The sequence below is a fragment of the Anastrepha ludens genome, chromosome 4 (genome assembly GCF_028408465.1).
Source record: "Anastrepha ludens isolate Willacy chromosome 4, idAnaLude1.1, whole genome shotgun sequence".
Taxonomy (NCBI): Eukaryota; Metazoa; Arthropoda; class Insecta; order Diptera; family Tephritidae; genus Anastrepha; species Anastrepha ludens.
Genome location: NC_071500.1, coordinates 60043977 through 60069533, shown reverse-complemented (window position 1 = coordinate 60069533; position 25557 = coordinate 60043977). Strand labels below are relative to the sequence as shown.

Genomic DNA, 25557 nt, shown 5'->3' with positions numbered 1-25557 from the left:
AAGTGTTCTTACTGAGTTTCACAAAAATATCTAATAAGTTTTATCAAGTTATAGAGATACACGCATTTATCCAAAAGTGGACGTGGCACTGCACATTTTTCAAAATTTTATTTGCTCTATCGTTTGAACCTTGGCTGTGATTCTTTTGGTTTATTTATGACAGAAATACCTTTTTTGAAAATTACCGAATTATTGAAGCGATTTCGCCTTGGACAGAGACTTATATGTACAATGTGGCGCAAAATTAATCACCCTATCGGAAGATTTAAAATTGCAAATGGCGTTGTAGGCAAATCATATTATATTTGACACATGTGAACTGGACCTCTTTAGTATACAAACAGACAAGCAATGGAGGAGTGAGGCTTAGTGCAATAGACAGGGCTATTTTACTGGGGAAAGAATGACGTCTGGAGACATTCGCTAGAGTCTGAGCTAATCTGACGAGATCCAGGACAAAACACAACTACTACTGCTGGGCCGAACAGTACATAGACAGACGTTAAGCGACATTCATCGGGAGGCTCTTACCACCGCCTTTACTCCCGACCCCCCAACGCCGTTATATGAGACCAACCACCCTATTAAAGACGAAGACTTTCAACTGCTTCGTGAGACCCCCGTAATGTGAGCAGTTTGGTATATATACATATTTTTATATCTATCTGGATTTCTTTACAGTACAACTTATAGGTGCGCTGCGTTTCTTAACGTCCGGCGCGAAATATCTGTATGCGAGTCATGCCGTTAAATTTCGGTTAGTCTCATACAAGTTGTATTTGCACGAGAAATATTTGACAGGTAATTGCCGGTGTGAGTAAGTATTGAGTTAGAATCATAGAACAATGAAGTAATGCCTTAGATGTGGCTATTAAAACGAGAGTCATATATAGATTATACTCAAAAATTTAGATATTGTAGTACTGCAAACATCAAACATTCTAAAATGCAATTTTTCTATCAAGCGTCACTCTTCCTTTGCATTATAGAAATTTACGCTGCGCTTTGACTCTTGAAAAATGTCGGAAGAAAAGTGAGTAGCAATCTTTTGCTTTGATTTCAATTATGACAATTTTTATGCCTAAATTAAAAAAATTATATTTTTTCAGGGCGAATCTATTGAAGGTGGTGTTGGTAAATCAGCTGAGTTGTTTTTTTCTGTCCATGTGGCTGTCAGCCGAGAATGAAACAAGGCGAATTCATTATTTGTTTTCTGGTTAGCTTTGACAATCAAACGTACAGAACAGTGTTGTTGGTCGAGTGCCACCACCTTTAATGAATGCGCCTTGTATTTTTTTATTTTAATATTTTTTAGCCAAACTTGTGAATGAAGTGAAGATTCTTATAAGAGCTAGACTCAATATGGAGAAAAAGCACGTTGCTGGGCGGAAGGAAAAGAGCGTGACTTATAGAATAAAGTTGTAGAAGAGATCATAAATGGGGAAATTTAAAAATTTTACACAAGGAAAGTTTTTACACTTGCTAGTGATATATAGAATAATACAAAGGGTAATAATAGTTGGAAAGAGTTTTTTAAAGCCAGAACTTACAATAAAAGTGGATCGGTTCGTTCATTGGGAAATGCGAATAAAATATATACATATTATTTATTTATTTTTCCAAGCCTTTTCTCCTAAAATGTTTTATTTTTTCCTAAAGCTAAAAAAATTATCCCTTCTTGCCTCCATATACCTTCAACTATAAAATTCAATAACACTTCCATTTTACTTGCTGCAGCAAAGAACGCGATCATAAATGCATTCTACAACAGTCAGTTATACGTCACCGAAACGACCCGGATTTATATCCGGCCAAGGACTATCACTCTTACGTATTCTCCAAACATTTATGGGGAATGTCTGTGTTGTTACAACAACAACAACAATCAGAAATGCAAATCAAAATAAAAGAAAAAAATCAACGTTTCTATCAGCTGTTTCATTTTTAAAATCTACAGCGTTGCATTTCTAGAGATACCCTTTGTGAAACAGTTAACTGTTAAGTTAACAATGATTGATTTGTGTTTTCCTGTTGCTTAGATGCGGTTAATCATATTTTTCTGAGAGGTATTTAAGGACAAACTGACTTTTAAATTAAAATTTCAAATACGACGTATTTAAATTTTCAATGTAATTATTATTTTTCATCTAATCAGCTCATAAAATATCCTTGAAAATAAGTAAGATATTAACACTTTTCAATTGAATATGATAGATAAATTAAAAAAGAGAACATTAATGTATAACAGGTATACAGTCAGCAGTGAAAACTGAAATCAAAACTGGAACAATGACCTCTTATTTAATATCTCACACACCAAAATAATTGTGATATCAAAAACAAACAAAATGAATGTAGGTATGAATGTATGAATATGTATGTGCAATTGAATAAATATTCTCTTCTATTGGCCTTAACTAAAGGAGTTCGAACTTCTATTATCTCTCACATTCAACCCACATACAAAGGTATGATAACTCTCTGTTCTCACGAACAAAAGTCATGTATTGCTCATACGCACCCCGGCTTCGCAATGACAGTTTTAATTAAGGCAAATGTTTACAATTTCGAAGAGAAAAAGAACATCCACACTCATTTATTTATATGTATATGTGTATGTACATAAGGAGTAAATTTGCGATTCATTCTCATTTCTGTATAAACTCTTGTCAAGAGAAAATTTTTTGGTTCAACTCATTTTTGTTTGGGTTATGTCACCCCAAATGTGAACGTATCGTTAACACGATATACAGCTGTATGCATATGTACGTATGTATATTTACAGTACCGAAACCGCGAAACGGTGAGATTGGCCAGCACTTAAGTAACCGGTGAACAATTGAAACTGAACAACTGAACTGAACGTCTCATTTTGTTGCCGTTGAGCGAAGAAAACGCGAGCACGAAAAATTTGTTATAAACCAAAATTGTTATTAGTCTAGTGAAACAGGTAAATTATACGTAAAAATTAGTAAAAAATTTATATTCTAAACGACAATAAGTAATTAAGCAGTATTGACGCAAAAAGAGCTACATGTGATACACTACATATGATACAAGCCTTTTGTTGAGTGCGGAATTGAACAAATAAATGTGGTTAGTGTTATTAAAATATCCATTAACGATATACACTTATATACATATATGCTTATGTACATGCACATATCTCTGATGTACATTCGGTAGAAAGCATATTCATTACTTATAAACGTTAACAATCTATTACAAGTGGTTGGGAGGAAAGTGTTAAATCAATTACAAAAACATGTTATTATCAATTGTCATCTTCAAATTACAAATAAACATATTTATATGTACATATGTAGGAAGGCTAACCAACGAAAATTGACTATTGTGAAAAAACTACTGGTGCAAAAATACCAAAAGCTAATACAGAACGCCAGCTAAAAAATTAGTAAAGAGAAAAATTGTAAGAGAGTGGAAAATATTTTATTGTAATGAAAATTTTTGAGAGATAGCAGGTGAGTGCAGTGTTGGATACACATGGCAAATACATACATTGCATGTGCATACATACATATGTATGTGCAGTATTAACTATTATGATTTCGCCAGAATTACTCACTGCTCTTCTCATCCTTTGATGACGTAACATAACAGGGGTTTTTTTTGTTTTGACAATAAACGCTTATAACAAATGTATTTTCAATTCTGAATTAAAGTGACCGACTTTTCTTTATTAGCTTAGATATCACATCGCTAGCATTAGTTAACGACATTGTTTAAAAATTGATTTTACGTGACTTTTGTTTGTTTTTGATTTAATATATATGAGCACATATATACATATATACACACGGACCCATCTACATGCATGTATGTACGTACAAACATATGCAAGTACGCATTTGGGTAGGTCTCATTTGTGATAAAATCATGCGGTTCAGACGAAATGGCTCTGACTAATAAACATGCGACATGCCCTGCGGAAAAAGAAATTTTGGAAAACAAAAAAAAAATGAGTTTTTTGCTCCGTTGGTGACCAACAATTTGTTAAGAGGTTTCCCGTGTGTTCCATTTTTTCTTTGCCGGTACTAAAACAATGAAGTCGAAAAAATGTTTGCGTGTGAGCTTCTAAGGAGTAATCCAGTTTGAAATATTTTAAACAAAAAAATGATCAACAACCAATTAATTTTAGTATATTACTTTTTAAAGCTATATAAGTGAAACATAATCACTTCATTATTTTTATTAACAAAGCTTAATGAATTAACAATTTAAATAATTTATTAGCTGCAGGACTGTCAACTCGCAATAGCACATTCTATGAACCCAAATTTTCTAAGCTTTAATAACGGTTTCCAACCCCATCTCATAAATAGCTCAAATGACATTCGCCTCAACTTCTTTTGAATCCAAGAAAATCGAATGTATTCATATTGCATCTGCGAGGCGACCAATTGGCAACCAAGCCCAAACGACTAATAACACATGTTCTAAATTTAGCGGAGAAATATCGATAGTTTGATGATCTGTGTAGCATGGCGTATCAACCTTCTGAAACTCAAGTTGTTCCATAGTAAATATTGCCAATTTTACATAGTGTGGAAAGTGATGGTTCTACAATAATCACTGTGGACGAAAATGGCGTTTCCAACAGTACAAATATTTAAAAAAATGACAGCACCATCCATAACTTAATTCAACAAATTTGGTCCAGTCTTCTTTTAATGTATTTTTTTAAATTCGCAAAAGATCCAGTTTAAAATAAAGTTACTAGTTTCAACTTGCTTAACAAGCTATAAATGAATAGTTAAATCTTCGCACATATCTCCTGTTTAATAGTTACCCAACATTATTAAATATTTCCTTTATTGTTTTTAATGAACTTTTTCCTCATCGAAACCGTCGAGGTTGTTATGGTGTCTAACAAAATAAATATCTAAAATATGTTAGATGTCAATCATTAACCGCCAAAAGGGCGAAAGCGACAACAAGTAAATTTTACACTTAAGCCAAAATTGCTTTCGTCATAAGTTTGTAACGGAACGGTATTTCGTAGGGCAGCTTGTTTGTATGAGGGAGGTAAGTGGTCGATTTTTATCAAAAACGGAAAATCCAATATTTTTTCGCGGTAATGGCGGTTAGGGCTCGCTAAAATATATTTCTATGTAGCTTCAACATTTAGGAAAATGAAATTGCTGATGAGCTTGCCAGGAAGGCGACTGAATTAGCCTCAGTCATCGGCCCGATGCCCCGATCATCGGCATCCCACTGACAGTTATTAAAGGGGAACTTTACAAATTATTTCTCAGGAAAGCACAAAAAAGATGTTGCTCCATTTCTCCATGTACTATTTCGAAAACCCTTTGGTCCCAGTACAATAGACGGAAGACTCAGAAAGTCCTGGAGACTTCACGCCATTCAATTTTCAAACTCGTAGCTGTATTTACCAGTCATTGGACGATCGGCATACACACGTACAACTTAGGTTTACCATTTAAGCCCCATTGCAGAAGCTGAGAGACCTTTGAGAGAAGGAGATTGTGAGTACTTTCCCTGTAAATGTCCGGGTTTGTCAGCTAGACGATTAAACTCACTGGATGCCCCTTTTTTCGACAGCCTGGGACAATGCGCCAAACTAAATCCCTGTACAAGTTGGTGTGATTAGAGTAGCTGATTGCTTTTTCTTCATTTCGCCTTTAAATTAGAAATGTCAGTAAAACGAATGCCACGATCTTGAATAGATTCGCCTTGAAATTAGCCAATAAAAAATTTATGAGATTTTATTCAACAAATCCATGAATATAGTCGCTTTCGTCGGATATACTATTCGACTCGTTTTATTCCAAAAATAAAATTTCTCGACTGTCCGAAATCAAAATCACATTTTATATTAAATTAATAGCAACACATAAACATGAATAAAAACACAGAAAAATAAATAGTTTTAAAATAATTTCATCAGACTCATCCTACTGGGTCATCATCATTTGAGGTAACACGTTAGAATACTCTACCGCGGCTTTCTAGCTGCATATTTTGCCTTAGTTATAAAATTAGGCGCCAAGATTATCGGTGATCATTACTCATAGAAGTAAAATACATATATAAGTATGTACATACAAGTACATATGAAGAGCTCATTGTGATGCCAAGTTCAGAGCGTTGAGAATATACAGAATGATAAAATATGGGCAGCTGGCGAAAAGATGTCCACCTTGATACTTCTTCATCACCTCTTCACGTCAAATATGTGAGTCGTGCTTGTGCTAATCAAAAACTTGCTGCTAATCACTTTTCTTCAATTTCAGATGAGTTGAGATTTCGCCAAATTCCCGTGGCTTGTGATAGTTTAGCTACTGGGAAGTTGCTTCAGTGCCCACCTACTAAATACAAGACGACAAACATTTGCAATTCACGCATTACTTTTAGTTTTATTTAATCTTAATACCCCGATCAGTTAATAGTCAATAACGATAGAATTTACCATCTCATACATTTAATGCACCCTCTTCTTTACCATTTTTTGAGGCTTATTAACTTTACAAGCTACAGCAACAGTATCATAATAGGTGCTCTCAGTATGAGTGTATTTCCATCCTGTACCTAACATAGCTTAATACGACTGGCATATAGTCCGGGGAATACTTCTGATCCTAGCTTAAGACTTTCGCATATAAAATAGTTATCTATTTTTTAAAGCTGATTTTATGAAAGAGCACATCAATGGCTGATCTGAAATAGTATAAATAAGTAATACATTTTTAATTGATTCTTCACGATTCGGTGTTTAAGCTTATCGGTTCAATCAATAGATTATATAGGGTTTTCCAAACAGAGGTGTTATTTTGATATTCAAAGAAAAATGCTATTTTTTAATATAAATGATCGGATGTTTATTTCATTATAAAGAGGAAGGTATGCCGTTAATAGTGGAAAATAACATCAGGCAAATGACCACCACGAACACGCTTACAGAACAATATCCTTTTCATGAAATTTTCCATAAGCGAATTGCAAAGTTGCTGCCCTATGTCCTCGATAGCCTCACGAATTCCATCTTGAGTTCTTGAATCGACCCTGGGATGTTGGCGTAGGCCTTCTATTTCACGTGGCCCCAAAGAAAAAAATCACAAGGTGTTGAATAAAAAGATGTCGGTGGCCAATTGTGTTCACCTCTTCGAGAGATAACACGGTCCGGAAACTTTTCCCGTAAAAGATCAATAGTTTCGTGGCACGTAGCGCGGTCTTGTCCAGATCAATACCATCCAAATTAGAAGTACTAAGAAAAGTCGTAAATACCCTCCCTGCCATTAAGGCAAAGCATGTACGCAATAAAAAATCACCAGATACACAGGATTACCGGGAAAGGCCTAGGTCTGCGAAGGAGTTGTCATCGCAAGCACATGATGAATATATGCTGCAGTACTCCCTAAGTACCTAAAGCTAGTATCTTTTATTGAACTTTCCGAAAACTACGAGCCCATAACCAGAGGCTGAGACGGCATTCCTTCGCAGAGTCCGCAACACATTAGGATATCAGAGTATTCCTATATGTTGACATGTTCACAAGCAGAGATCAAACTCCCTTTCACGAGCCAAGTCCCACATTCACACGCAGAAAGGAAGACAGAAAAGGGACGATTAAAAATCAGTGACTGACCTTTTTCGATTGCTTAAATTATGCCAGGTTCTAAACAGTTAGTGTTTGGAATTGTTGTTTTGTTTTGCGGAGTCTATTCAAATACTTTTTTCTTAGTATATTATACCTACTGGATAGCTAAAAAGACATACTAGTTCTTAAAATAATTTGCGAAATAGTTTCCACAAAACAAAATTTTTTTAATTATGTGAAGTAGGAAACACTTAGTGAAAAGTAGTTAATTCAATTATTAATTCAATTATTATTAATTAACGAAACTAAAAACGGAAACAAAGTCGAGGCCTTGAACTACAATAATATTTAAAAAAGTGGGCGCGCAAGCAAGCAAACAAATTTTTTCAAAATAATCTTTAAAATCTAATATTTCGAAAATATTTAATTTTTAGGCATCATTATTATAATTATAATTTTGCCCAATGACCGACACTTCGACCTAAAAGATATTTTGTGTCCTACTACATGTTTTAGAAGTAGTAATACTAGTCCTATTGACAGGCAATACTACCTTAAAAGTATTAAATCTGGTTCTATTTAACCTATATTTCTCGCTCCCTGCCTCAGATTGGAAATTGGTTCAAAGCCAAATTCTTTTAGTCAATTTTCTGCCTTGCGTACAAATTGCAGAATATCCGGAACAGGAGCATTCTTGATCTCGTATCCGATCTTTATTCATTGATCTCGATGAAAGATGTACAGTCTTCTTTGCAAAGGCAATACAGTTGCACAAGATATGCTCTGTGATTTCCTCATCCTCCAGACAGAGACCCCCTGTCTCATTCCCAATGTGAATTTTTGAGCGATGGTAATTTAAGTAACAGTGACCAGTCAGAAAACCAACTAGTTCCCTTATGTCTACTTTATATCATCATGTTGTTTAACCAAATTAATTAGAAACGGCCTTAATAATACTAGTAATGCCCTTTTGTAACTAGGATGACCGGTCTAGTCGCCTGGCACTAGTAATTTCCATGGGATGAAGCTTCTGACCTGTCAGAATACTGTCATAAAGACAGCCATGGAATGAATTCTAATGTTTCCCCTGCAATATTTCCGCCATGAGGCTGCTCTGTTTCCGGTTAAGGAGGTAATAAGACGTCCAGCAAGCAATTCCTGCTGTATTGCTACCGCAGGAAACCCCTCTGCAGGCAGTTGCTGGAGGCTGAATCACTTCCCAGGCGAGTCAGGAGATATCTATATCCTCGACTATACTGACGACATCCAGGATCGAACACATCTACAATTACTGGATCAGACAGATATATTGGATGATATTCATCAGGAGCCGCCACCCATCGCAATCGAAGTGTTGAGCTGTCTCGTGAGGGCAGCGTAACTTTGGCTCAATTACTCTTCTGGATATGGCAGCATTAAACTGTTATCTATCAAGAATCAACCCAAACATACTGAATATATTCCCGGCATATGATAATAACTACCTATTCATATGCGCCTTTAAACCCACTCGAATGAGGGATCTGGGCCAACCTAGCCGAAATAGCATGATTCCTGGGTCTGCCGTGAAATGAGATAGACGATGACGATCGGTAATCACACCGTAATGGTAGAGCTTAATGAACTGCTACAAGAACATCAACAGACATACATTTTTCATCTTTGCTTTACCTGTTTATTCCCGATTAGTGCAGTTTGGCATACAACATACACATAAGGAAATATTTTTTAAGCAATTACCCTTTTGTTTTAAAAATTTTATCAGAAAAAAATTGATAAATTTTATTAATGCAAAGTGATAGTAAGCAATCGATTGATTCATTTTTGATTTGGTGCAAGTTCTAAATTAATTGTTTGCTTTTTTAACAAGTTTCGGCTTATAAACATGGCTATTTTGCAGGATTGGGCAAGATGCACTAAATCATTAAGGCAATAAGCGGATAGTTAAAACACTGAAAAACTGAAGATTTAGTGATAGTGAAACCTTTAAACCACTAAAGAATTAGTGGTAGTGCAAAATGCCAAACCCTGATCTTTTGTAAGTTTATGCAATTTCTGTCGAAAGAAATCTTGCGGAAGAGACTATCTTCAAACTGCAAATCGGTGCATTCTGTGGCTAGTTATTAGCGTACATGGATATTTTGAGATATTGTTTGATACGATGTAGATTTATACAGTCTAATAAATATCCTTAATATTATACTATAATCTTTTCAAGTCTGTAAAACCTTTTCTGAACTCAATGAATTATCGAAAAACTAGTGAAACTCCCGAAAATCGTTTAGAACTTCTTTAGCTCTACCTTAATTGCTCTGTATGTTTTAGTGGTGTATGTTTTTTGGCGAACATCGTCAATTGCTAACGATGCTGATATCAACTTACATATAAACCACATTTCACCCCATGAAACGTGGAACTGCTGTTAAATAAAGACAACTCGCAGAGGTGTCAGTGAGAATTTCAAATTTGCAAATTTGTTTAAGGAGCACTAGATATTACAAGTACTATTTGCTTTGGACTCAAGGGATGGAAATCAAAAATTATTCTTGTAAGCCCCATGACTGTCATAATGAATAGTGCGGGAGCTTGGTTGACGGCAACAATGAAGTGGAGTTGAGGTACGCATTGGGTTATATAGCAGGATTGATAAGCTGTATAAGATCTACGACAAATTAAAATGTAATAATTTCGGCAGGGAAGCCATATAAATAAATAAGAACGTACACTTGCACACCCTGCAACCAAACGATGCGGTACATATTAGCAATAGAGAGAGGGAAAAGTCATTAAGTTCAGAAAGACTTTCAGCACGCCATTAAACGAAAAGTTGGCGCTGATTGAAGGAAAATCTGAAGAAATCGATTTGTAAATAAACCAATTTGAGTATCTCCCTTGGCATATTTATTTTTGGAAACATGAATACATAGGTACATACACTTACATATGTATACATAATATGTACTATACGCAACTGCGTGCATGCTCCTGCAAATTTCGCTTGCAAGCTTTTCTACGAAAACCGAAAACAAAAGAAAAACACATTTTTCTATTTACCCTGCACAGTTGTCGCATGTGAGTAGTCTGCATGTACACAAAAGTTTCTGGCTATAAATACGCGGTATGAACAAACTCAAATTGTCAGCACGATTAGTCTGTGCTGTGTGTTTTAGTTAGTCATACTCGTACAATTAATAGCAGTGTTCACGATTACGAGTTACGACACTGTTATACATACATATGTATGTATGTATGTATGCATATCTTTTAAAATTTCGGCTTCTATTCCAACTGAGAACAATGAAATACACCCTAAATAGGCTGCAAGCATCTGTTACCAAATCTGTTTTTTTTTATACTCGTCCATAATTTAATTTTTCACTAGAAATTTCAAAAAATCGATTTTTTTCGATATTTCAAAAGTATAGTATCTTAAGAAAATACTGTGAAATTTCATGCGGAAATTCTCAATATTATAGCTTCTACAGCCCATTAACTAGGTAGAGAGCGGTCTGCGCGCCTCTGTACATCAAACTTTAAACTCATTTATCGCGAAACGACTTTTTCCGGTCCTCAAAGTGATTACCCAAATTCTATTCTATCATAATAGTCACCTCTATAAAATATCTAAAGTTCGCAGAATAGGTAATTACATGATTAATCTCATATCCCATAAGGAAGCACAAAGATGCCTGAACTGCAATATGAACAATCTCATAAATGGGCCCTTCCACACTAACGAAGAGTACATAAAAAACTCTCTGGAACTAGGATTTCTCCCTGCTGAGGCCTTTATCTATCTTGACAAAAACAAATTGGTGCAAATGGTGATGAGACTCTACCGATATTATACCACAGATATCGCAGTGCTACAGATAAATCTATAAAATCCTCTAAACCTGACGGAAATGAACTTAAATTCGATATGGGTATACCTTTCAAAGATCGTAAAGCTTTCGAAGACATTAAATGCCAAAAATTTTGGTGGCAAATGAAATAATATATGTATATAATATTAGGTTTTTGTTTTTAATTTCTATCGTCTGTTTTTATCTTATACCCCATGTTACTTATGTACACTAATGTTTTTTTTTTCAATTTTTTCATTATAGTCCAAAAATAATCTACGTTTGTGTTTATTAATCATTAATGTGCAAACTTTCTTATCAATAATTATTATCACAAAAGTATATGTGTCCTGGTCTACGAAAAGGTACCTTACGTGCGAAAACAAGTTTTCGAGAAAACAGCAGTTAAAGTTAAACTTCTAAAAACCCTTGTAACTTTTTTAAATATTAATATATATTTTTCAATCCGGTTTGGCTTATTTTCTTCAGCATAGATCACAGTATCAATAAAATCACAGAAGCAGTGTAAAACATTTTTTTATATAAATATAAATAAATAAGAAAAAGTTAATGCAAATCGCAGAAATCGTTTTAAAAGATAAGTTAGCTTTTGTACCGACATCCATGCCAAAAAAAACTTATAAGAATCGGTAACAATAATTTTTTGAAAACAGACTTGAGTATCGTATTCATTACACCTCAGACTGTCTAGGAATGGTTCAGTTTTTAATTTCACAAATTATTGTCTTCGTTATTCTAATTTGTATCATGACAAAAAAATCAGTCTTTTTCGTATTTGTACTTTTCTTTTTTTTTACTTTTAACAAACTTTTAAACAAATTATGACTTTCTGGTTTTCACCATTTTAAAGAGCCTTTCACACACTATTCGAATCAACAAAAAAGTGAAAAATTATTTTTTGACACATAAGGTACCTTTTCATAGACCAGATCACATATAACAATGTTAGTCACAGATGCAGAGAGCTCAACTTGGGATATTGTATCTTAAATTTTTGTTTTAATTTATTAATCTTGTTTATTTAGATTAAGCCAATTTATGTACGAAATCTTTACAAATAAAAATTGTTAAAAAAACAACTTTTTTCGGTACGGCGGGGATGAAAAAAAATAGTCCACCGAATTACTTGAAATTTCAATGTATTGTTGGCAACATGTATGGCCTTCGTCAGAACTAGAATCATAATTTTATTTAAATAATTTTCTATTTTTTACACTAAAAAACTAGTGAAAAATACCCGATTTTACGATTTTGCGCGCCGTCAATTTTTAATTTTTTTTCAATTTGTTCTAGTTCCGACTATAACTGCACCCTATATGTTTAAGAATCTTCTTGAATTTTATGTCTTACCTACGCCGTCCGGGTCCGATTTCTCGAGAGAGTCATCTTCAGCGGTATTTTTATAATAATAAATATTGTTTTTAAAATAAATTAAAAAAAGTTTTGTATGCTCAATAGAAACAACACGAAAAGCTGAAATATCGCTTTTTTATTTTTTAATGGCAAAAAAAATCGTGAAAATAGGTGAAATTTTCGAGCTCTAGACCACCGGGTTCCCTTAATCGCAGTGAACTCATCGGTCGTCGACGTCAAACTCCTCTAACGGTAGGCCCAGGAAGCATGCAGTTTTGAAGGTCTTGGCCAAAGGAAACGGGTGTTAAATGAATGGGTTTTAGATGGCTGGTGTAACCTGCTACAATTTTTGGAACATAATTTTGCCAGAGTAACACAACTCTAAGCATAATTTTTGATGTGTCTTCCATTTTTGCCCTTTCTTTGTTGCTGTTTTAACTGGGTAGAAGTTTTCGTAGTGTATATAATTTATAAATATTCCTTATACTGTAGATATAGCTTGATAATATATCTTATTTTTACAATAAATCATACGAAGAGAAGGTTGATTACTTCCAGCCCAGTATCAGCATTTTTGGTTTTAAGGCTGAAATCTCCTTCGACGAAATATCGCTTCTTCTCTATCATATATTACAGGTTACAAGTATGGTTTTTATTTCGTTAACGATTTCTGTATTCAAAGTGAAATAACACAGCACCTCTCAATTTCAAAAGGAGTTCCGCTGCTTCTCCATTCTGCTATTTCAGACATTTTATGTCTGCAGTGCAACAATGGTATTTGTGAGCTTTGTTCACAGGAATCTTCGTTAAATTTTGAATGCTTTAGCATCTTAAAATTCGAGGACTTTTTAAAGTATATCAGTTCACAACCAACAATATCGAGTCTTGGATCGAGCTCTGTTTTCATTAGTGCGTGCAAGAAACGAGTTTGTACTGTATTTTAACATCGAGCGTCAACTTTACCCAAGAAAAATTTTATATAAACGTAAAACTATAAATTTTACAAAGTAATGCCGCAAACCAAATATATGGAAGGTGCAGCACGCAAGGCAACACATAACTTACAAATCGGCAACTATCGTTTTGAAATAGTCAATGAATTTAGGTACCTTGGATTTGTGCTGAGCGAAGAAACTACGAATATACAAAACTGTCATAAGACATGCACTCACATACGGGTGCGAAGTCTAGGGGCTGAAATCCTATGAAACCGATCAATTGAATTATTTTGAAAGAAAGATTCTAAAAAAAAATATGGAACGGTACATACGGTGCAACGAAGTGTTAGACACACTTATTAAGGGTGCAAATGTAATCAAATACATCAAAGCTCAAAAAATTCGATGGTACTTATTCTACGAATCAGCAACGATAGAGCTATGGAAAATATCTTCGAAACAAGTCCATAGGCGACAGAAGAAGAGGCCGGCCGAGAAAGCGATGGAGATATGACATTGAAGGCGACTTTAAAGCTATGGCCATATCCGTTATCAAACTAAAAGCTGATGGCCGAGTGACGTGAATGTGACTTGTAACGGAAGCAATGGTTCACACCGAACTGCGATGCTATGATGATGGATGCCGCGTACTCAGTTTTTCTTGTTTTCATCAATTTAGTTTTAAGTGCTTTAAAGTTTGACATGACTAAATTTTCCAAAAGTATTTTAAATACTTATACTCACTCTATGAAATTAAAACGAAGTAGGGTATATCCATCTATTAAAACAAACTCTGTGTACATTTCGCCAGAACATATACATATAATACAAATTCTGTAAAAATAAAAATAAATGATTAATATTCAACTGATTTTTGTTAAATATAAATTTACGCTTTAACCTTTTATATTTTTGCAGAAAAATGTTTGCGTTGTGGTACTTGTCTTTTGCCATCGATGAAATAAGGTAAATACATATAAATTGCAACTCCTAAAATTAGAATATATAGCAGAACGGCAAGCCTTGTTTTCACTACATACACGCATATCATACATACCTATACACGTATTTATGTATATACAAATGAAATTTTTTTAGCATAAATAAGCTAATTTTAAAGATAAATAATGTGATTACTGATTCATTTAGTTCATTTTGATTAAACTATTTTGCATTGGATGACTTTTTCCAATAATATAGATACATATATATACATACAGCTATGCATAAGGAAATAGCGCACTTCCCCCAATAAAAAATCTCGTAAAGTATCGATCAAACAATTTAAAGTTTATGCTCGTTGTCAAGGTGACATTTCACACTAAACAAATTATTTTGCTCTTTTTGTTTGTACCATCCAGTTGTGAGTTACAGGGTGTTAACAATGAAAGTCAACAAAGAGAAAATTCGGTACATTCTACAGTTTTTCTTTGATGAAGACTAAAATGCAAGCCAGATCGCTGAAATTGTGAATAGTGCTTATGGTGTAACTGCTAATTACGTGCAATTTTGGTTTCGTTCATTCCGTTCAGCCATTCTTAATGTTAAAGAAAATGTCGATAAATCACAGAAATAATCGAAGTTGACCAGTTTTAAACCGTTTGCGTAAAAATAATGGACTTCTTTTTCTCCAAAGAACACCACTGTGATTTTTCAAAAAAAAAACGATTTTTTGTTTTTTACATTTTCTTAAAGTAGGTAGATATGTATATTCAAAAATATGTAAAAGAAATTTTAACTTAAAATCTTGAAAATTGACGAAGTTATACCCAATACGTGGAGGTAGTGAGTTACAACGGCCAATAAAAACTTTAAACGCGTTTTTCTCAAAACGACTTTTCTGAACACGGTGGCCTCGATTTCTCGAAGACTTATGAACCGATTTTAACTTTTTTTTTTAATTTTTGTACATGTATTGGTTGCAGTCGTACATAGCCGTTTTTAAATTCCAAAAATTAATATTTTTCAAGCCTTTCGAAAACCGCAACGTACGACGATAGCCATTTATGTATAGATTAAGATTTTTTTTTGGTTTTTTGCTTTCAGATGATTTTTCGCCGCTGTATCGTGGCCACCAGGGTTCATCAGTTTTTTATGACGTCATTGCATTAATATTAATAACAATTGTAATTTTTAATATTTTTTAAATTAAAATTTGTGCCAGTTTAGTTGAATATATGTTAAATAATTTATAAATTTTCCGATCCTCAAATAATCATTCCTACCTATAAAAAAACATTCAGGAAAATCACTTAATTTTCACGCGTTCACAGTGGTGTTCTCCTTAAATACTTATCTGATTAGTATTATTCATTATCCATTATTTTTTAAAACTGCTTAACACATGCGAAATAAATTTTCTATTAACGTTTGCATCTCTCCAGAGGAATAGATTGTATTGCTTGCCATAGTTCATTGGCATTTTTAAACTTTTTTTTGCTCATCTTAACCTTAATATCGTTCCGCAGACTTTCAAAGGGGGTTAAGGTCGGCGCTTTGTGCTGGCCATTCCAGAACTGTCATTTTTTCTTTGAAAATCTAATTTCACACCACTTTTTGCTGTACGCTTGGGTTTGTTGTCATGTATGAATAACCAGCTTAGTGGCATGGATTCAAAGGAATATGGCTCCATCGTATTTTTGGGAATATCAAGATAAATTAACTTATCCTTAATTCTATTTATTTCCGCTATTGGTAGAACTCTATTAAAAGAAAATGATCCCCAAACATTCAAGTTACCCACACCATGCTTTATGGTTTTGTTGTGTACCGGGGATTGAACTCTTGGTTTTTTTCACGATGAACTAAAGTCTTAGCATCATATTAATTTTAGTTTAGTCTGTAAAAAGTATCATTTTCCATTTTACGTGAATAATTCGATATTTTTGCAAATTTTGTTTGTTTGTACCCCTTTCGTAAAGGTCTCAATTTATGTTTTACTTTTCAAGTACGCAGTGAGGTCCTCCTTTTAAAAGAAAAAAATATATTTGCAATTACAACAAATAAGAATTTACCGAAAGAATTAACCTTAATCAGCTTAACTAATGATTAAAATATAATTGCGCTTTGAGCGATTTGAGTGAAACATGGCAAAACGAAGCATTAAAAAAGTTGACGGGACACATTTTCCGATATTAGAGATCACGTCTCTCAGCATAACATCGGTATAAAAATACAAACATAATCGTTAATATTCTATCATTAATATCATCATTAATATCATTAATATTCTAAGAAACAACAATTCGTATAGAGGATACATGAGTGCGCTAATTCTCTGCCCATAGCTATATGTACATACACACACTTGCCAGAAAAAGTATACGTACACAAAGAAATGAAAGCAAAATATTAAGAAATTCATTGTAAAAAAACTAAAACATTTTAAACTTTTATGAGAAATATTTAGTCCGTAATTTTTGTACAATTTCTATACATTTTTTCCTAAGTACATCTTTAAAAATTTAATTTCACAAAACAAAAACAAAAAACTTCACTTCAACGAAGCAGGAAAAGTATTCGTACATTGCAATATAAGGTTAAAGTATTCATTTTTAACACAATAAAAGGGGTTAATAACTTGTGGGATAACCTTTCCGCTTGAGGTCCTCCGCAAGTCGATGTGACATGGAATTGACCAATTTAGAAGTATCCTCTTTGGTAATTTGGCTCCATTCATTAATTATTACGTTTTTAAGTATTTCCTTGGAGGTGATGCTGTGCTGATGGACCCTGCGCTCCAGTAAATCCCACAAATGCTCAATAGAATTGAGGCCTGGAGATTGGGCGGAGATTTGTGTTGTACAGCAACCAGAGCTTAACAATATATGCCAAATGCTTGGGATCAAAACCATGCTAAAACCAGAAATCATCACCAAGCTCCAACTGTTGAACGCTTTGCATCATACTAGTCTTTAAAATATTTAAATAAGAAAATTGATTCATTGTTGACTCAATAAAAATAAGTTTGCCAACTCCTTGCGCCACCATAGACCCCAGGCCATCACACCTTCCCAGTCATGCTTCAGCGTTGGTACAAGATTTTCTTTTTCGAGTGCGGTACCGCTCTTACGCCTTACTAAGTTTCTTCCTTTAATACCAAATATTCAATATTTGCTTTCATCCGAAAATAAAACAAGTTCCCAAAATTCTGGAGACTTGTTAACATAATCGTTTGCAAAATCAATGCTTTTTTCTGTTGATTTCGGATATGTACGGTTTCTACGTCCGCGATACCCATCTTTTTTTAACTATTTTAGGTACAGCTTGCCAAAGGAATTTTAAATGTTTTTACATACTTGAGAAGCCGCAATTCGAGGATTATTTTTCACTGATTGCAATTCACGTACGATCAGCTTGCTAGGCCGACCAGAGCGTGGCTTGGATATAATTGAACCAGTTGTATTGTATGTTTGCACGACATACTACACAGAAGAGTGACTTCTTCCTATGATTTGTCCAATTTCACGGAAAGATTTGCCTTCATTTCAAAGTTTCAGGATCATTTTTCTCTCGTCTACACTTATTTCCTTAGTTTTGAAGGCCATCGCTATTTGTTGTACACAACAACTGCAAAATAGCTCCAAAGTAATGTGGTCACAGCAAAATCAATTACAAACTAAAATAATAAATAACATATGTCACTGCATACTGCGGGGAATCCCTGGCGGAAACTTTTTCTGCTTCGTGGAAGTAAACATTTTTGTTTTGTAAAATTAAATTTTTAAAGATGTACTTAGGAAAATACGTATAGAAATTGTACAAAAATTACTCACTAAATATTTCTCATAAAAGTTTAAAATGTTTTAGTTTTTTTACAATGAATTTCTTAATATTTTGCTTTCGTTTCTTTTTGTATGTATACTTTTTCTGGCAAGTGTACATGTAAAATACATATGGGCATTTTCACGGTAACGGACGCGACATTTGTACGCTTTTAAGTGCGTCCAAAACAATGAAGACAAAGTAAAAGTTTATATATATTGATATTGTTTTAAATGGCTGACGGAGTGCTAGATTTTAATATATACGGGAAAGATCTCTTACAAATAAGTACGTAGTTATAAGCAATTATAAAGTGATACGGACGCGACAAAAAATAGAAGTTTTTTTGAGGCGCATTCAGAAATATACAAAATTCAGCAAATTAAGGATTTTTATATATATACAATATATATGTTAATAAATGCGAACAGATGACTGTTATTCGTAGGTTTATGAAATATGATCATTTTCTCTTCGTTTTTTTAATTGAGTATAGAAGAAATACGGTCGCGACATAGCGGACGCGACAAAATTTTCCATGAGCTAGGAAATAGAATTTTTTTCATTATAACACTTCCATTTTATTGAAAATAAAAACTCAAGTAATATTACAGTAAAAACGACTTAAAAAATTAAGAAGAAAGTTATTAGTTTTTATGATGGTCTATTTTAATTATTTTCTTTAATGAATAGGCCGTCCGAGCAACTTCAATACATTTACTGTCGAAATATGAAAACCAATGCATACTTTTAACTCCTTTGATATATGGAACATTTTGCCATAACTCTGACAGTTGATTACAAAACTATCAATTTGTGTTCCAGAGATATACAAAATTTTAACTCCATCAATGTTGTTCTTAGCACATTCATAGAAGCATAAGGCATCACCGAGAATGATATTTCTTGCTTTAACGATTTGCCAGACTTTTCGTTTAACTACGGCACCTATTCCGTGTACAGCACCTTTGCCATGTGAAGTGGTGAAAAAATTCCACTCTAAGATTCCGCAATGAAATTCAGCTGCAAGTCTTGGAATACTAGAAAGAATAAATTTATTTTTGAATTGGGAAGTGCTTCCATCAGAGAAAATATAAATGCTGGTAACTCCTTTGTACTGGTTTTGTAAGATATTGATAACTTTGGAAATAAAGCAGTAAATGTCGAATTTACTGTGAGTCATTCTATCACTGATAACAGCATAGGACTTGGTTTCACCAAGAACCTAAGCTACGCACGTAAACATTGTTACTTGGTTATAATTAAAGTGGGCATCTTGAATTTTGTTTTGGCATGTCAAGCGATAATTTTCAGCAAAATCAACTTGAATAACAATTTCATTAGCTGCTAAATTTTTCTTTTTAATTTCAATTTTAATCTTGTGCAATCTCTACGACTTTATTTAAAATTTAAGGTTCGCGGTAACGGACGCGACGAATTTCAAACACCAATAAATTTTATTAATCGTTTTTGTCGAGAGTCACTACTTTTCTTAAGTGAAATAAGTTATTTGCTTAAAGTCTGAAAGCAAATTATACTTCAACACTTTTTGCACTAATGAGAACAATAAATGCTATTTTTCGGTAACGGACGCGACATACGAATATACGAATCAAAAAAAAACTACCGTTATTCGATCTCCACTAAGTCTCCCTGCTTGTTAAACATTATGTTACTATCAGTAGAAGATTTTTAAATTATAAAAACATCATAGTATTGCTTTGAATAAGGGAATACTACAAGGAAAAAAGTTGGTATATTTGGTCAAAAGAGTTCGATTTTTGTAAATTTTGTATATTCGTTGTATATTTCGGCTCAAAATTAAAAGAAAAGAAAAATTCTTTTATATTTATAAAGTAAACACATTTGAGATTTATTATTCATCAACAAAAAGTTTTCAGGAACAGTTTGAGTTTTGCACTCGTGGTTGACCTTTTTGTGAAAATGCCCATATGCATTGATTAAACCTAAAAAAATTTTAATTTTCATACTAATTTTTATACTAATATTTCAATGGATGCATAAATTTCTGAAAAGCGTCTACCTGGCATACAAACTGATACATAAACAAAGCCAATTGGCCCACTATTAGTAATGATAGCACAATTTAAAAAAATGCTTTATTGTGCTAGTCACAGTAATTTCAGCTAATTAATTAAATCTAAATCTGAAATAATTTTTGATTTCTTAACAATTGCCGCGAAATTCAAACTAATAAGATTTTTACTGGTGGAATTCGAACAAAACAAAACTGAAATATTGCATATTTTTAGGCACTCTGCAATAACACTGCGCTTGCCTAAAATAAGCTCAACGCTTTTTATTATATTTGCCAACTTATACAGATTTAGTGCTTTTTGAAAATTAAAGCCCCCAAAAAATGATTTAAAACGTAATGCTTTAGTGCTTCTTTTCTATATTCAAATGCAATTTAAATATATTTCTCCTGGATAGTTAAAAACATGAGATAGTTTGAAATATTTAATGCAGTGCCAGAATCTAAAAATTTAAATACACTGAAATGGCTACAAGTTAAGATGTATAAAGACTTAGCTGGTCTGAATCCATTTGAAAAGGTGGCAAATTTGGTAATTCGCCTCTTATCATTATCAGACTCAAATGCAGAAGTTGCGCGAGTTTTCAGCGCAATGAATATTTTTATAAGCAAAATTCGTAACAATTAATTATTTTCGGATTGTTATTATTGGACAACGTATTAATGTAAAAAATCACTCATTCATACAGTAGTGCACTACAGTATGACCAGATTATCCAAAAAAAAGTAGCAAAAATTACTTCTAAAGATTATGTCTTTCCATTCATGAAGCCGAAAGCACATACATATACATACTCAGAGAGCTACAACGGATACCTAGATTCTGTGCAAGAATGAATTATGCAATGTTGCCAAACATTTGCTCTTCGCAATAAATTTAAAGCTTTTTTTATACCCAAAATGCGAAAATATTTAAGTTTGTGGTTTTGTTTATTTTTTTAATTTAAAACTACCGAAACTGTCAGTTAAAAAAAACTGTATTATTAAACAAAAGAATGTTAAAAAGGGTCACTGAAAAGATTTTAGTGCTAATTAAAATTGTTCATTCATATAAAATTTGATATTTTGAAAGTGCAAGTTTAATTTTTGCTCACTTTAAAGTTCTGCAAGAATATTAAATGCTCTTCTCTCAACTCTTCTTAACATTTGAAACTTCTTCACACATTTTAAAAAAGCGTTTGGATTTACTGAATGCGAATTAAAACCATAGAGGTGTAATCGTTTCTTCCGGTCCTCAATCGGGATCATCATTTTTTTATATCTTATTCAGCTTCTCCTTCGACGCCGTCGTCGTAGCGTAGCGTCGTCCTTTTATGGGCCTCTTCAGTGCCGGGAACAAGAAAAAGTCACAGGCGCAAGATCTGGGGAATACTGTGGCTGTGGCATCATTAGTGTGTTGTTTTTGGGCAAAAAGTCGCGCACAAGCAACGCTGTGTGAGCAGGGGCGTTATCGTGATGCAAGGGCCAATTTTTGTTCTTCCCCAAATCCGGGCGTTTCTGGCGGATTGCTTCGCGCAAATTGTGCATAACTTGCAGGTAATATTCCTTATTGACCGTTTTACCCTGTGGCAAGAACTCATGATGCACATTGTCTCTGCAATCGAAGAAAACGGTAAGCAAAACTTACATTCGACCCAACTTGGCGCTCTTTTTTCGGTCTTGGTTCGTGTGACAACTTCCATTGAGAGGAGCTTTGGTTTCCACGTCATAACCATAAACGCACGATTCATCACCAGTTATGACCCTCTGAAGAAAATTTGGGGCGTTGCGGACAGAGTCCAACATCTCATTAGCAATGTTCATGCGATGCTGATTTTGGTCGAAATTGAGCAGTTTTGGTACGAATTTTGCGGCGACCCGTGTCATGCCTTAATCATTGAAAAAAATCGAATGGCACGAGCCAACCGATATGTCTAGGACCTCAGCAGCTTCTCTAACGGTGATTCGACGGTTGGCCAATACAATTTTCTTCACTTCATCAATTTTTTCGTCTGTTGTTGAAGTGTTCGGGCGTCCGGCAAGCTTTTCGTCATTCACATCTTCTCGGTCTTCTGAGAACATTTTGTACCACCGATAAACGTTGCTTTGGTCCAAAGTAGCTTCTCCGTATGACACAGTCAACAATCGGAATGCATCCGCGCACTTAATTTCGTTGTTCACACAAAATTTTATACTGGTTCTTTGATCCATCTTTTTGAATATGTAGGTAAAAATCGAAGACGAGCCGAAACACGTGCAAGCAAAGCTGCTGTCAACAATTAACTGAACATTCAAAATGGCCGAACTCGTCGGCATGAATGAGAGACATGAGTACCAACATATCGCCACAAAAAAATCGAAATTCGAATATACATACGTAACCTGCGAAAATTCAAAATTCGTGATAAGTTTGCTATTAAAACGGCTAACAAAAATTTCCAGAGCCCATATGCAAGATTCAAAATCTTGTAAATTAGGTGCTTTCTGTATTTTCTGAATAATACACTTGTTCTCAACAGATTGTGTTTTGCCCAAAACCAAATTATCTATTTACATATTATTAATATTGAAAATATTTAAAGAGGACAAATTTTGGCAACATTTTAGTTTTTCTAAAGATCTGATTATGCTTAATTGTGCTAATTTCCGGGTAATCAGGCATATGCAAAATGTAATAAACAGATTTTTATCTGACAGTTCAAAATGTATGCAAAGTTGTGCGAAGTATGCGTAATCAGACCTTTTCAAGACAAGACATCTAAAAATTGGAATTGGAATTTTATGTATGTACAATACATACATACGCGCATACATAGGTATGTACATACATACATATTTATTTATCGAAAGTGACACAATACACCTTTTCTATTGAACCAATTACTTATGCGAGGCGAAAAAATTTTGTATTTCGGGCCTTCCCCTACCAAAGAAAATGTGCATATGGAAATACATACATATATATGTCGGAACGAGTAAAAATGTCATCATATTAACACAATAAAAAATATTGTGTGGTACAACTTTAGTGCGTTTATAATTTTAACCAGATGCATTGCGTTCGTGTACACGACGCTTTTCGAATAATTAGTGATATATGAAAAAATTCATAATGTTAAGCGTAACCAAGTGTTCTAATTAAACGGCATTTAAACGCTCCTATAATTGTTAAAAAATATTGATTTTCTTTTCAAATATTTCGCTTCAAAATTTTATAAGTTTCACTACCGCACAAGTCAAGACTGGGGATTTTCAAAATCAAAAATTCACAGTTATCTATCATTCAGTTAATCCTCTACATACAGTGGTCAAACAATTTATTCGAACACTCACAGTTTGTAAACAAACACACCTGATACTTAGCACGATTTATACAAAAGAACAAAATTTGGATATATTCGTCGAAAATAACATATTTATTCAATATTTAAGGAACAAAAACTTCCTAATTCATTTCAGGAATTAAAGAGCTTAAGATATTAACTCAAAAAATATTATTCGTACATAGCAGTATAAGGAATATTTTATTAAAAAAATAATAGAAAAAACGAGTATTCAGGACTTTTTTGGGCCGCGTTTAGCTTTAATAACGACTTCCAAACGTCAGAGTATACTTTTCACCAATACCTTGGTTTCATTAGCTGCAATTTTCTCCCACACAACACTTAAAGCTGTCTTTAATGACGCCTTTGATGTTATTTTGTGTTTTCTGATTCTCCTTTCTAAGAGCTCCTAGACATGCTCAATTAGGTTCAGATCCGGTGATTGAGGTGGAGTTTTGAGCTGCTTACAGTGGTAAATAAGCCGCTCTTGCACAAGATATGATAAGCGTTTTGGGGTCATTGTCTTGTTGAAACAAGAACCCTTTAGCATCCAGTCCAAGTTTAACGGCACTATCATGCAAATTGTTCTTCAAAATGTTTAAATACAGATGTTTGTCCATTTTATCATCAATACAAACCATTTTTCCTACCCCAGATGCAGCTAATGCACCCCCAAACCATTGCATTTCTTCCTCCTTGATTAACGGTAGGTATAAGATAAATATAAAAAAAATAAGTATCTTCATTCCAACGTTTGGAGACCCATCTGGTCCGAAAACATTAAATTTCGACTCATCACTGAATGTGACGTTTTCCCAAAAAGAATCTGGCTCATTTATATAGCGTTTGGCGAACTTCAATCTCGTCTTTCTATTAATATCTGAAATGTAGGGCTTAGCCAATTTTTTATCAATTTCTCGTAGGTACTTGTTTTCAAAGCACAATTTTACGCATTTCCATTACCCATTTGTCACGTTCAAGCGAGATATTACGCGCAACTGAAACTGCATCGCTGATAAAAACTAAGAAAAACAAATCTTTTTTTCGTTTTCAGCAATGTTAGTAAAAACACAAAGCGTACGAATAAATCGTTTGCTGTATTTTGCGACATCTGCCTGCTTTCCTTGGAACCATTCAGTGTGAGTTGAAATAATGGGAGTTTTGTTTGCGGTAATTCATCAGGAATGTAACATTCTTAAAGTAATATACATACATATGTATGTAAATATACATATGTACATATGTATTGTCACAGCAAATATTTTGCGCAAAGCTTAAGTTTTTTACGTACTGCGCAGGGTGTACGAATAAATTGTGTGACCACTGTATACGCATATATGTATATACATACATAAGTACACACTAGGAATGTTGCGGATATTCGCAAATGCACATTCGTAAAAACCAACGAATGCTAATATTGTGCAAGTCTTGGCGCGACAAGAAATTTTGGACACTAAAGTTGTGTGCGACAACAAAATTAGCCATTACCAGCCATCAATCCAAATCAAGAGCGTAGGCGAAAATACTCTCCCAAAAATAATAGCAAAATAGTTAATGAACGGAAAATTTGGCATCACTTGCCAAATAGCATAAATATATTTTGTATTCATAAGTACATACTCACCTTTTTTATTGATAATTTTTCCATTTTATCGTTTCTAACTATAAACTGCGAATTTCGAACCTAAGCAAATAT

The 25557-nt window shown here is 33.8% G+C and overlaps 2 protein-coding genes and 1 long non-coding RNA gene across 8 annotated transcripts in view; 2 read left to right on the top strand and 1 right to left on the bottom strand.

Moving 5' to 3' along the window:
- Positions 1–14702, top strand: part of LOC128862564 (F-box only protein 33) — a 30704-nt gene extending 16002 nt beyond the window's left edge. For both annotated transcript variants that reach the window (XM_054101268.1, XM_054101269.1), the window contains exon 11: positions 14655–14702. The gene's annotated coding sequence lies outside the window, so the exon portion shown is untranslated. The remainder of the gene's footprint in view (positions 1–14654) is intronic.
- The window catches only part of LOC128862563 (arginine kinase 1), an 86923-nt gene that overhangs the window by 3718 nt on the left and 57648 nt on the right, over positions 1–25557 (top strand). For 2 of the 3 annotated variants that reach the window (XM_054101264.1, XM_054101267.1), the window contains one exon: positions 14655–14702. In XM_054101264.1, coding sequence (XP_053957239.1) covers positions 14655–14702 — 48 coding nt within the window. Of the gene's footprint in view, positions 1–2854; positions 2951–14654; positions 14703–25557 lie in introns of those variants that run through there. The other variant, XM_054101265.1, reaches the window with a different exon arrangement.
- Positions 5897–15044, bottom strand: LOC128862565 (uncharacterized). Of its 3 annotated transcripts, none has more exons than XR_008454497.1 (5): positions 14794–15044; positions 14638–14726; positions 14481–14570; positions 6416–6699; positions 5897–6350 (listed from the first exon to the last, which is right to left on the bottom strand). It is a non-coding gene; the product is annotated as an uncharacterized LOC128862565 (long non-coding RNA). The 3 variants fall into 3 exon arrangements; XR_008454498.1 differs by having other exon boundaries at positions 5897–6347; XR_008454496.1 differs by having other exon boundaries at positions 5897–6699.